Source organism: Triturus cristatus, chromosome 9 (genome assembly GCF_964204655.1).
Source record: "Triturus cristatus chromosome 9, aTriCri1.1, whole genome shotgun sequence".
NCBI lineage: Eukaryota > Metazoa > Chordata > Amphibia > Caudata > Salamandridae > Triturus > Triturus cristatus.
The window spans coordinates 805589640-805602467 of NC_140592.1; the positions used below are offsets into that span (position 1 = coordinate 805589640).

The 12828-nt window shown below is 47.9% G+C and overlaps 1 protein-coding gene across 1 annotated transcript; it reads right to left on the reverse strand.

The window, feature by feature from the left end:
- Positions 1–1422: 1422 nt before the first annotated feature.
- On the reverse strand, positions 1423–10001 carry LOC146798873 (uncharacterized). Its single transcript, XM_085628011.1, has 2 exons — positions 9656–10001; positions 1423–3991 (listed from the first exon to the last, which is right to left on the reverse strand). The coding sequence occupies exon 2, from the start codon at positions 3423–3425 to the stop codon at positions 1935–1937; it is 1491 nt and encodes a 496-aa protein (XP_085484137.1). The 5' UTR covers positions 3426–3991; positions 9656–10001; the 3' UTR covers positions 1423–1934.
- Between the last annotated feature and the right edge of the window lie 2827 nt (positions 10002–12828).

Consider the following 12828-nt stretch of genomic DNA (forward strand, 5'->3'; position numbering starts at 1 on the left):
GTCAGCCAAGGTCTGTGGCGGAGCATGGTGCGGACAGGGGGTGTCCGTAAGGGACTGTACGTGGTCCCTGATGGGACTCAGACACCCATGTATTGCATCGAGTTTGGCTGCCATGAGCTCGAAACCCACCCACAGCTGTTCAGCCAACTCCACTTGGGAAGACCACACACGGTGTATGTGCTCCATGTATTGGTCGGGGGGTCCTGGGAGACAGCTGTGGTGGTGTGTGTTTTCTGATGTGTGGTCTGTGCAGGTGGTGGGGTCACCTCGAGGCAGCTGGCCTGCCCTGCCCCTGGGGATGAGGTGAGGAGGCTGTCCATTATCTGTTGGAGGGTGTCTTGACATATGTGCAGGTTGCCCTCTTTATCATCAATGAAGGGAAGTGTGGTGTGCTCTGCAGGAGGTGTTATTTGTCCCTCTGCAATGTAAAGTGGAGATGCAGGTTAACAGAGTTACACATGTATGTTGTAGATTTGCAGATGTTTACATTCAGACTGCATGCCAATGTACATTGTGACTGTTTTGGGGAGCTGACTATTTGATGGCAGTCAGTGTGTTTTCCGAATACATGACGGATGTGTGGTAGTACCCGTTCATTATCATCACACTGTGTCAGGCAATGCCAGATGTGAGTGGACAGTTAGTACACACGAGCGGAACCTGTTGTGAGCCCTGTCCTGTGGTGTTGGTGTTGCACATTGTACCACATTGCTGTTGTTGCTGATGTCCTGTGATTGCTATGTGTGTGTGCTGCATTGTGGGGGAGTTGCCCCTGCAGCTCTGATTTTGTGTGGCCTTCTCCGTTTGAGGCGGAGTGCCTTTGAATTGTGTGCTTTTTGGGGCCTGATTTGCGTTTGACTTGGGTCATATGTGCTCTCTGACAGATTTTGTGGCCTGGTGCATTGTTCGTCTGCTGCGTGTATTGTACAGGATGAGTTGTGGGTGCTCGTGGACATGTCAGAGTGTAACGTGCCCCTTTAGGGATGTGATCAGCACTGGGCTACCTCTATGTCGATTCGTGGGCCATGTCATTTTTTTGGGCTGCTGCCATGCTATCGGACATGCAGTGCTACTTGCATAGTCAGTGTGGGTCACAGAGTCGCTGCTTTGCTGGATTCAGCACATGTGCATGGTTCGGTTGTGAGATTGATGATAGGGGGGCCCTTTGTGCACATTGTGGATGGGGGCCTACTTCGCGTTTCTATGTGTGCTGCAGTGTGCCAAGGCAATCAGGTACATGTTCCACGGTCCACGGTCATTAAGGGTGTGCAGTGTGCTACGCATACTTGTGCATGTGTGCTATTGTACCCATCTTCCCCATCACCCTGTTGTTGAATACAAGCCCCAGCTAGGCCCGCAAGAGACAAAGGTTCGCTCTTCTGTAACGCAATCTACAAGGAAGTTGGCACGGAAACTGCAAAATACAAAGACAATGTTTATTAACCCTTAAGGGTGGTCCTACAGTCCACACAACACTCTTCAGTATTGCAAGGAGTAGCACAAAGAACTTACATACACAGTCCCCTTATATACACAACAGAGGGGCTCATGAGTGGGTGGATAGCACATGAAGTCAAAGAACATTACCATTTAGGGTCATTCTCGATTCTAAATCAATACATGGGCGGAGCTAACACACTCCTTGAGCCCGCGAAAACACATGGTCAAGCAGAACTAATTATAACAGACGTGGTCAGTTCTGGGCATGCGCCAAATGGACAAGAGGACTATTTATAAACTGTTGCTAGGCAGATTACAAGAGCAACTAACACAGAGGTCGGACTCTCCTCATGGCGAACACGTGGCAGCACGTCAATACAAAATGGAGTCCAGACTTCGGCCAACATACTGAAGAGAACACGATAAAGGGAAACATTAATGTTTTCAGTGAATGCTTAATCACGATCTGCCTTAATTTACAACAGACGACCCTTTCAGCATTTACTGAAGACATCCGGCTTCCAGGAATAATCATCGTATATATCAATTATCATCATTCCTTTAACCTCTTTAGCTAGACCCTTCTGGCGAGCAACTTCGGCAATAGCTTTCTTATCTGGAATGCAGAATGAAATGCATACAGAACAGCATAATGGTCCACATTGAATACACATACAGAGAAAAAACAGAATTGCTATGATAATACAGAGGCCAGTTAGAACCTTCCAACCCCAGGCAGTAACCAACGCCCAAAACCATCCAGAAAAGGACCATGTGCCGTTTTCCGTGTGGATTTCGGCGGCTATTTTATGCAACTTATTGATGGCGTTATAAACGGATGGCGTATGATCAGGGATAAACACACAACAGCTACTTCCTATAATTTTACAAGCTCCTCCTCGATCAGCTAACATCACATCTAATACCATACGATTCTGCAATGCAACTATTCTGGTGATTTGTAGTTCTTCCGTAAGATTCCCAAGAGCAGCAGCGGTCTGATTAGTCACAGCTTCTACCACTCTCGTTAATCTTCGGATCTTTCTACTATTCAAAGCAGCTCCGACAAAGAAGAACAGTCCCAAGTTGAAATCAATATACTGTTGCAAGCTAGTGTCCGTCTGATCTACTTCATTAATTGATAAAGTACGTTTATATCTATTTACAGTCACATTATTCAGCAATTTCAGATCTTTGTGATACGATGCAGGTGCTAGGAATACAGGGGGTAATAGGAATGATACATAGCATACCCCAGACCACCCAGCTGGCAAACGGTAATAACCTTTATTTCCACATACAAAATAGGTATTATGGGATGCTAGGAAGGTGCTGTTGTTTAGCCCGTCAATATTTAATACCTTTATACAATCACTGACACCAACAGGAATAAAACCCACACTCTGGACACATAGGTCCGCTTGGGCTTGTGCCACTTGGATTACAAACTTATCCTTCCCCATAGTGTCTCTAGTGTTTGTGAAGATATAGGGAATGGATTCATTGTCCGGTCGGTACTCTTCCCATTCCCAAATTGTTCCATTCGCTTGTGGGTATCCACTTCTGTCCTGATGACATTCTTTATTAAGTCTGAACAGCAATCGTCCCACTGTTGGTTTCCGAGTTGCAAACAGCAAAGTGTACCATGCTCTACAAGAGCCATTGTGAGAGAAAGGAAGTGGTATGAATGGCGTACCTCCTTTCTTCTGATGAGCTGGCATCATCCCACATATCCAACAGTTCGTAGCGTTCGTAGCAACGTGGGTATGATGCAGCATCTGGATAAAAGTGTTGTTCAAATAGGACTGTCGATGCTTCAACTCCTGATATGGCAATGTATAAAAGTAGTGCTCCGCAGGCACTGGAGTCGTCAACACAAGTGTCTCTCGGGCTGGAGTGGCCTCCTCCACAAACCATGTTGTTATGCCAACAATAGCTATTGTTAGCATGAACCCCAACGCACAAAGTATTTTCTTCTTCTCCATGTCAAAGGAAACAATACCCTACTAACTTCCTGAAACTAAAAGTCTGTCAGAACTCTTCCCCTTGGGCAGCGGTTGATTTCTTCACCAACGGGCCAAGACGGGTGTCGCTACACTAATGCAGGGCTGATCCCCCCCCCTTGCCACAGCGGCTCTCCGTTTCACTAACCCAAGGGCCGTTCTGACAGTATGTCCCGGTACTAAAGATCTCACTTCCTTGGTCGCAGATGATATCGTCTTCCTCCAGAAGTCGTGTGGTCCGAAAAGAGCTCCTCAGTTTCGTTTGGCTTTGCAGCACGGCCTGTCTCTGCTGCCAGGACTTCTCGTTGATCGGTCAGCACGGCAGTCTCCACCAATCCGGGCGGCACCTTCCGACAGTGCAGGGAATGGATCCAGTTCTTCTTGTTCGAGACTCGTACTGCCGTCCTCGTCGCAAGAAGAACTTGCTCAGGTCCGGTCCATCGGGGCTCCAGACTATTCGACCTGTCGAAGACCTTGATCATCACCTGGTCTCCGGGCCGCAGACCATGTCCTTCGCCAGTAGACCGATCAGGGAGCGCCTCTCGGACCTGTTGATGAATAGAAACCAAGTTATCCGTTAACTGTGCCAGATAATCACTCATCATCACACAAGGTACATCATACACAGCCTTAGGCCTTGGTGGACCCCAAATGTTCATTGGTCGTCCAAATACAACCTCGTAGGGCGTAAGGCCGGTTCGAGAGTGTGGCACCGACCTAATTGACAATAATGCCAGTGGTAAGGCGTCTGGCCAAGTCAAAGATGTTGAAGCTTGAATTTTGGCAATCTTAAGCTTCAGTGTACCATTATACTTCTCGACCAGTCCTGCAGACTGAGGGTGGAACACGGCATGGAACTTCTGAGTGATGCCTAGGCCCTTCAAGACATACTTTATAACATCCGCTACAAAGTGAGGGCCATTATCACTCCACAGAAGCCTACAGACGCCATATCGAGGGAAAAACTCTTTCAGTAATAGCTTCGCTGTAGTCATCGCAGTATTGTCTTTCGCAGGGTACGCCTCAACCCATTTACTAAAGGCGCACACCACTACTAGAACATACTTCAAATTATTACAGCGCTCAAGCTGGATGTAATCCATCTGCAGAACCTCAAAGGGTGCAGTGGGCGTCGCAAATCCTCCTGCTGGAGTTCGCGTGCCTTTCCCTGGGTTATACTTCAGACAGATCATACAGGTCTGTACCACCCTCTTTGCTGTGCTAGCAATCTCTGGATGCTCCCAGACTTGGGTAAGCAATTTCACAATTGCGGAAGCTCCAACATGTGCTAGCCCATGTGCCATTTGAACCATAGGTTGTACGAAAGCCGTGGGTAACTTCCATCTATCCATCTGTTTATTTCTCCAACAACCCTCGTCATCCAACTCTCCCTCGCTAGCCCATTGCTCCCGCTCCTTTTCAGAAGCGGTCCTTTGTATTTCTCGCACTTCTTCCTTTGCATCACGCCATCTCTCCATCTGTGATTTCACTACATACATGGCAGTAGCACCAGGCTGCATCGCAGTCTCCCGTGCCACTCGGTCTGCTAACGCATTCCCTTCTCCAACTTTATCAACTACTTTCCTATGGGCGCTACATTTAACAATAGCAATTTTCTTCGGGTACGTCAATGCAGTTAAAAGATTATGAACTAACTCCCCATGCATTATCTGTACCCCATGTGACGTTAGAAACCCTCTCTCCTTCCAGAGTATGCCGAAATCGTGCGCTACTCCGAAGGCATAGCGGCTGTCTGTGTAAACATTCACACACAATCCTGTACTGAGCTCACATGCTCGTGTTAACGCTATTAGTTCTGCTGCTTGAGCTGACTTCTGTGGTATGCGTGCTGTCTCCACTATCGTTTGTAACGTGGTAATTGCATACGCTGCTGAAGTCGTACCATCTGGTAGCTTCAGACATGACCCATCTACCCATAGTTCTCCATCTACCTCTGAAAAGGGCGTATCCTGGAGATCGATACGACCCTTTGTCTGTTCCTCAGTCACAAGAATACAATCATGCGCTTTCTGCGCCTCCGGCTGGGTCTCGGGGTATGGCAACAATGTGGCCGGGTTTAATGTCACGCACCTTTTCAACGTAATATGAGGAGCCAAAAGCGTCAACTCATATCCCGTTAAACGGGCACTGGTCAAATGCTGTGTCCTTGTTTGGTTAAGCAGGGCATCAACAGCATGGGGAACTAACACCAACAGTTTATGGGATAACACAATTCCTTCACTCTGCCGTATTGACACAGCTGTCGCCGCAACCGAGCGAAAACACCCTGGTAATGCTCGGGCGACAGGATCAAGCACAGCCGAAAAGTATGCACACGGGCGCTGCTTGTCGCCGTGCATCTGCACTAAAACTGATAATGCACATCCATCTTTCTCATGCACATACAATGAAAAGGGTTTTGCATAATCAGGGGTCCCTAACACTGGTGCTGAACAAAGGGCCTGTCTTAGTTGCTGGAAAGCAGCGTCACACTCGTCTGACCAGGGGATCGGGATGGGCGTGTCTTTTGTCAAGAGCGCTAGTAATGGCTTAGCTATGTGTGAAAACCCCAATATCCACTGTCTACAAAAAGAAACAAGACCCAAAAATGCACGCACATCCTTCTGCGTGGATGGTCTCGGTGTGTCCAAAATTACTTGGATACGATCTGGTGTGAGTGCACGCCCCTCCTTAGACAAAAGGTGACCCAGATAAGTCACCTTTGGTCTACAGAATTGCAATTTCTTCCTAGAGACCTTATGATTGTGGGACGCTAAAAAAGAAAGTAAGGCTATCGTACTTTTCTCACACAACTCCAGGGTGTCAGCCGCCAACAGGATGTCATCAACATATTGAATGAGGGCGACCCCCTCGAGTAAAGCAAAGGAATCCAACTGTCGCTTCAAAGCCTGACTGTAAATACTAGGGCTTTCTGTGTAGCCCTGGGGAATTCTACAAAAGCGATAAGATCTATTGTTTAATGTGAACCCAAAGAGAAATCGGCTATCAGGGTGGATGGGAATAGAAAAGAAGGCATTTTTCAAATCAATCACTGAGAACACGGTCGCCGTAGGCGGGACCAGGGTGAGCAACGTCGTGATATCAGAAACCACCGGGTACTGAGGTATCACGATCTTGTTAACCTCTCTCAAATCAATAATGAACCGATAGACCTTGGCATCCGTGTCCTTTTTCAGAATAGGGAGAATCGGACTGTTACAGATATTGTAGGGAACCTCTTCCACTACTCCTACTGCGATCAAATCTTGCACAATCTGTATGAGAGCTTCCTCGCCCTCCTGGGAAATGCGATACTGCGGGAGGCGTGGTAGCACCGCCCCCTCCTGAACACTAATGTGGACCGGAGGAATCACCATTTGTCCCACATCCGTGTCCGAAGTCGCCCATAAAGCGCGGGGGAGGGTAGCCAACAAAGCCTCCTCTGAGATCGTACACATCCGCTCGGATCGGAGGCAATTGTCATTTAGAATCACTCTCACACCCTCGGGGGAACAGCGAATCGTAGCCCTAAAGTGTTTTAACATGTCAAGGCCCATAATGTTATCCGGTGTATACGGGGCAAGCAAAAATGAACAGGGTGCAGAGAAACAATCAACCTGAAATGCAAGGGGCTGCGAAAGAGGGCTGCGGGAGAGCGCACCGTCAAACCCTACCGATGTAACCATTGAGCCGGATGGGGGAGCCCCTGGAGCCAGGTACCTAGATAATGCACTACGTGTCGCTCCTGTATCCACTAGGAACTGATCAGTAGAACCTAAAACCTCAGCCGATACATAAGGACCCGTCTGATCGACCGGCACCTCAACTGCTTCAGACCCCCATCCAACGCATTCCTATGCATGCTGAGAATCATGATACCCCGAATGATCGGCGTCTGATACATGATACTGGTGCTGACGATCGAACACATTTGAGCTATCCCGGTGCTGCCCCGCAGTGTCGAAACGGACATTATCATTAGAATTTCCTCTAAAGTTTGAGAAACCCCCTCTACCTCTCTGGCCACCCGGGGTGTGCCCCTGCCGCGAAGCATGCAACGCTGGGCACTCCCTGGCCCAATGGCCCAACTGTTTACAGTACGCACATTGGTTTCTATTCAAATCAGATCGGCCCGAAGGGGGACCATAAGATCCGCCCCTGCCCCTATTATTAGTATTACCCCGGCGGGGCGGGCCATATACTTGTGCTAACATTACTTTTGTTTTGAGATCTTTCGATTTCTTCTCCTCCTGGCCCTTCGCCTCTTGCTCCTGACGCTCATAATACTGGGCGATGGTCAGAAGGGCCGTCGGTGTCGCGGAGGACCAAGAACTCTCACTCGCTTTTAACCGGGCCGCAACTGCCGGCAGCAGATTAGCCACATATTTGTCCGCAAAAAGGTGGCGGCCTGTGTCGTCGGTAAGCGACTGACCACTAAAGTCATGGAACGTTTCTTCAAAGCGCGTGAAGAAATCTGCCACTGACTCATCAACCTTCTGCTTACATGCCGCCAACATATTCCAATCAATCTTTTTAGGAGGGATTATTGTTTTTAATTTAGCGACAATAGCAGCAGGAAGATCTAAAATACTCTGAGGTGGTTTCTGTGCGGGCTTCCGCTCCCTATCCTCATCCTCAAGGTCAGACCACCGGGCCTTAAAAGCAACTATATCATCCACCTTTCGGACAGATCGCCACGTGTCTGGTGGTAAAATAAGGCCAAAGAACAAGTCTATATCCGCTAGGGTCATAATGCAGGAATTCAAGGCCCCCTCAACTTCTTCATAGAAGGCCGCTGGATTCTTGCGGGGGTCAGGTAATGCATTCTTTAACGCCATAACATCGGCTCTATGCCATGGAGTATAAACCCAATTATACACAAAATATCCCCTAGCATCGGCAGAGTTAGTGTCCGAGCTAGTCCCTGCTCCTTTCGGAGGGACATACAAAGGTGCCGCCTCTCGCATTGGTTTAACATGCACTATGTCATCCTTATCTGACTGGGAGGTGGATGAATGGCCCCCTGCTGCAACCGAATCCTGCTGCTCCTCCTCAGCTCGGTGACGTGCTTTCTCTCTAAGCGCCAGCACTTCGTCCCGCAAGGCGAACAGTCGTCGAGCCGCCTCTGGAGCCTTAGGGGGAGAAAAAACACCGTCATGTAATGCTTTAACCTCCGAGGTCACCTCTGCAGGCTCAAAAACACCGGAATATTTTCGGAAAGCAGCAATTACGTCGTCAGCAAAATGAGACAAAAAATACACCCTCTCTCTATCTTGCCATGACCCCCAAGTTTGAAATAAGTCCTCTATGGACATCCTGCCCTTGAGTGCACGAAAGGAAAGTTTCCGAAGGTCAGCCATGTTCTCGGCCGATAGCATGGACCGCGTGTCTACCTTACCCGAGGCTGGGCCAGAATCTTGCGGCCGTGGAGCAGATGCGCCAACATAAGGGGGCGGAGAGCGATCTAGTAGATAAAAATCATCATCAGGATTATTAAGGACAGGATAAAGCGGCTGGCGAACGACATATTGACCCGAAACTTGGAGCCTACGCTCTTTCTCGTGTTTCTCCGCCTGCTCTTTGTCCTCCCGACTCTTCGCTTCTTCTGCTCGCACATGATCATTCTTTCGTTGCTCTTTATCAAACAGCGCTTTCTCACGTTTCTCTCGCTCACGCACTTCCTTCACCCATAACCGCACACACTCAAACATATCCTGACGAGCACGACGCTTACACAGACACTGTTCCACATACTCAATCTTACGCATATCAAATGATCCATACAACGGCCATCGCAACTCAGGATCCTTCCTAGTATATTTCCTCCACAATGTGCTGTACATTATGGAAGAAAGACCATGTTTCACATACATATCCCTATTAGGAGTCCCCTCTGGGGGGGCTGGAGCAGATTCCTCGAGGTTCAACCGGCTTCCAAAGCAGCAACCCCACTTACGGAGTGCGCTAAAAGCAGGCATGCTAAAAATAATGCAAAATATGCAATATTATCAAAATAAAATGGCACTTAATCGTTGCGCCGTTCCAAGTTTACACAGCTCCGGAGAAATTTCTCCACATTACCTGCCTATATGTGTTGCAACGCATATATTTCACAAAGACAAATTCAAAATATGACTAGTCATCACAAATCAAACTCAAATAGCCAACCCAGGCTTCAAAACTCGGAGCAAGTACCGTACAACGGTTCTTACCAATCAAGAGTCCAGGTTCCAACTGCCAAGCTCCACAATCGCCCAAACGGCTCTCACGGCAGGACCGACAGAAGAGGTCTCAGTCGATGACCGGCGCCACCCAGACGGTCAGCTCGGAAGGGAAGGAAGAAAAACCTCGGGATGCCAGGGCTAAGACGCCGCTGGCAGTGATCACGTCCCCGGCCAAATTCCTCACCTTCGTCGCGACCAGTCCTTCGAGCATCCGAGTCGCCGATGAGCCCCACGTGACGGGCGCCAATTGTTGAATACAAGCCCCAGCTAGGCCCGCAAGAGACAAAGGTTCGCTCTTCTGTAACGCAATCTACAAGGAAGTTGGCACGGAAACTGCAAAATACAAAGACAATGTTTATTAACCCTTAAGGGTGGTCCTACAGTCCACACAACACTCTTCAGTATTGCAAGGAGTAGCACAAAGAACTTACATACACAGTCCCCTTATATACACAACAGAGGGGCTCATGAGTGGGTGGATAGCACATGAAGTCAAAGAACATTACCATTTAGGGTCATTCTCGATTCTAAATCAATACATGGGCGGAGCTAACACACTCCTTGAGCCCGCGAAAACACATGGTCAAGCAGAACTAATTATAACAGACGTGGTCAGTTCTGGGCATGCGCCAAATGGACAAGAGGACTATTTATAAACTGTTGCTAGGCAGATTACAAGAGCAACTAACACAGAGGTCGGACTCTCCTCATGGCGAACACGTGGCAGCACGTCAATACAAAATGGAGTCCAGACTTCGGCCAACATACTGAAGAGAACACGATAAAGGGAAACATTAATGTTTTCAGTGAATGCTTAATCACGATCTGCCTTAATTTACAACACTGTTGCTGTTGGGTCAGGTCGTATTGTGCTGTGTCCAGGCCCCCCAATCCTGCCTCCGTGTCCTCACTGCTGACTGTGGCCACCATTTGCTCCAGCTCATCCAGCTCCTCCTGTGTCGCAGGAGGCCCACCTCCAGTCGCCGTTGCTGCCTCCCTGTTGGCGGCGAGCTTATGTTTGGTCTGCCTTTTCAGATCATGCCAGTGCCTCTTGACCTCCTCCAGTGACCTCCTCGACACTCCGACTGCATTGACGTTGGTAATGTTGGCCTGCCATATTTCGGTTTGGGTTGCCAGTGCCGCAGTAGAGGTGCCGAACAGTTGTTGTTGGTGTTCGGTCATCTCCGTGACGAGGATCTGGTCTTCCTGCGGACTGAAACCCGCCTTCCTCTTCCTCCTGTCCTTGCACTTCCACAAACGTGGGGTTCCTGGCTGGTCCTCCATGGGGCTTGTGGTGTTTGGCTTGTCCTCTGCACTGTGTCCGGGTGCATCCATGTTGCTGCGCAGTTTCAATAGTTTTTTGTTGTTTTTTTTCCTTGCTTTTATGGTGCTTTTTCCCACCAGACTCGTGGGATTTGCAGGCCTGTGGCTGGTCTTCGCTGATTTGTGTACCACGATTGGCCTCATCGCATGATTTTTCGCGTTTCGCATTTTTGCAGCGTGGCATTGATTTTGTTGCTGACATTTGACGCGTTATCTGGTGGCTATCGCATGGTACCGCCATGTTGTGAATTCCACGTTGACACGGGGTTATTTTCACACGATGGGCTGCGATATTGAAAGTTGCGTTATTCTACTCTTGTGGTAGTTATCACACGTTCTTGTGAATATACCCCAATGTTTTGAATACATGAAATATGGGGTGTGAACTACTGCTTGAACATGCATCATTTTTGATGCCAACCATAAGGTGATTATTTTGTTGAAATTTAAGACCTGTCCATTGAACTAAGCTCCAATACCACTTGACATTTCAGAAGTAGCTGTGTAGTGTGACAAAATAGTTTAGGGGTAGAGCAATCATGCCTAATGTCAGAGAAAATGCTTTTGCTTTACTGTCACCTCTAACTGCTTCCTTGCTCCACCACCTCCTCAGCCAAAAAATCCAGAAGCTCACATTACAATTTAGAAAGGGCCCAAAGCTCCACAGATCAGCAATCCATCCTCTCTGCAGCATGAATTTGTGTAGGGGAACCCCTTTACATGCAGTGTTGCCTTATATACTAACATGACTTTCCTACTGAACTCAGAGTAACATCTTAAGTGGGAAAGGCCAATTATAGATATTTAAAAAGGTAAGGCTTTAGAGTGGGACAACATTAAAGTGTTTAATGAACCTCAACAGAAACCAACACATCTAAGCTGGCAATATTCCCTACAGTCTTGATCATATTCATCTGAGAAAAGTAAAAGAGATAAATATGACACTTTATTACAGTTTTGGCATTTAATTGAGCCCTTTACATTTTGTAAAACAAGTCATTTTAAACGAAATTTCACCCGTATTAGCTGCAATTCTCACCTCATGCTGTTTTCTTGTTTCCTGTGTTTCCACAAACTGATTGAAAAGTAAAAAATCATATCCTAAATATGCAAATAGTACAGAAAACCAGCCATAGGGTGTTGCTGTAAAATACGAAAGTTTAAGAACTATGGGGCTGATTACGATGCAGGTCGGACTGACCATCATACCGCTGTGGCCGGAGTCAGATTCTGACCACCGAGGCTGTGAAGTGACTCCTAACGTATTACGATAGTAGCAGGCCAAACCACCAACCACTGAGGTCAGAATGTTCTCTGTATGGGTCTCTGCCGTTGGAGTAGCCTTCGCATTGGCAGCGGCAGTTGGAAATCTTGCAGATAGGGACTCTGACGCCGTCAGGGCTGTGGTACAACTGCCGAGCAGATTACAATTAAACCCATGTACTGGTGATCCTTGTTGGCTGTTTCACGGCGGTGCTAGACTGCCGCTCTACTGCTTCTGTGAAGCACCACAACAGTGCACATTGGATACAGAATAAAACAACACAGATGATGGCCATAGCCGAAGTGGACACACCTGCAAATCGCACTATAAAATACACCCCATTCTAGACCATGATTCTTTGCCTCTGTACTGCATTAGTGGTCACATAAGGCAGCCCTTTTCACACAGTCGCATCACACACTCTCCAAAGACGTTGTTTCCACTCTTTTCCACACATTTCCTCATCTTCAAGGCATTTTTCATTTACTTCACACTCAGTCACTTTTTTTAATTAACATGTCAAGGCCCAAAAACCCACATTTTTCTTACAGCGAGTTGTCAGTGATAGAGGATA

Excerpts from the sequence above, each read along its gene's own strand:
- LOC146798873 (XM_085628011.1), bottom strand. The coding sequence starts at position 3,425 with ATGGAGAAGAAGAAAATACTTTGTGCGTTGGGGTTCATGCTAACAATA.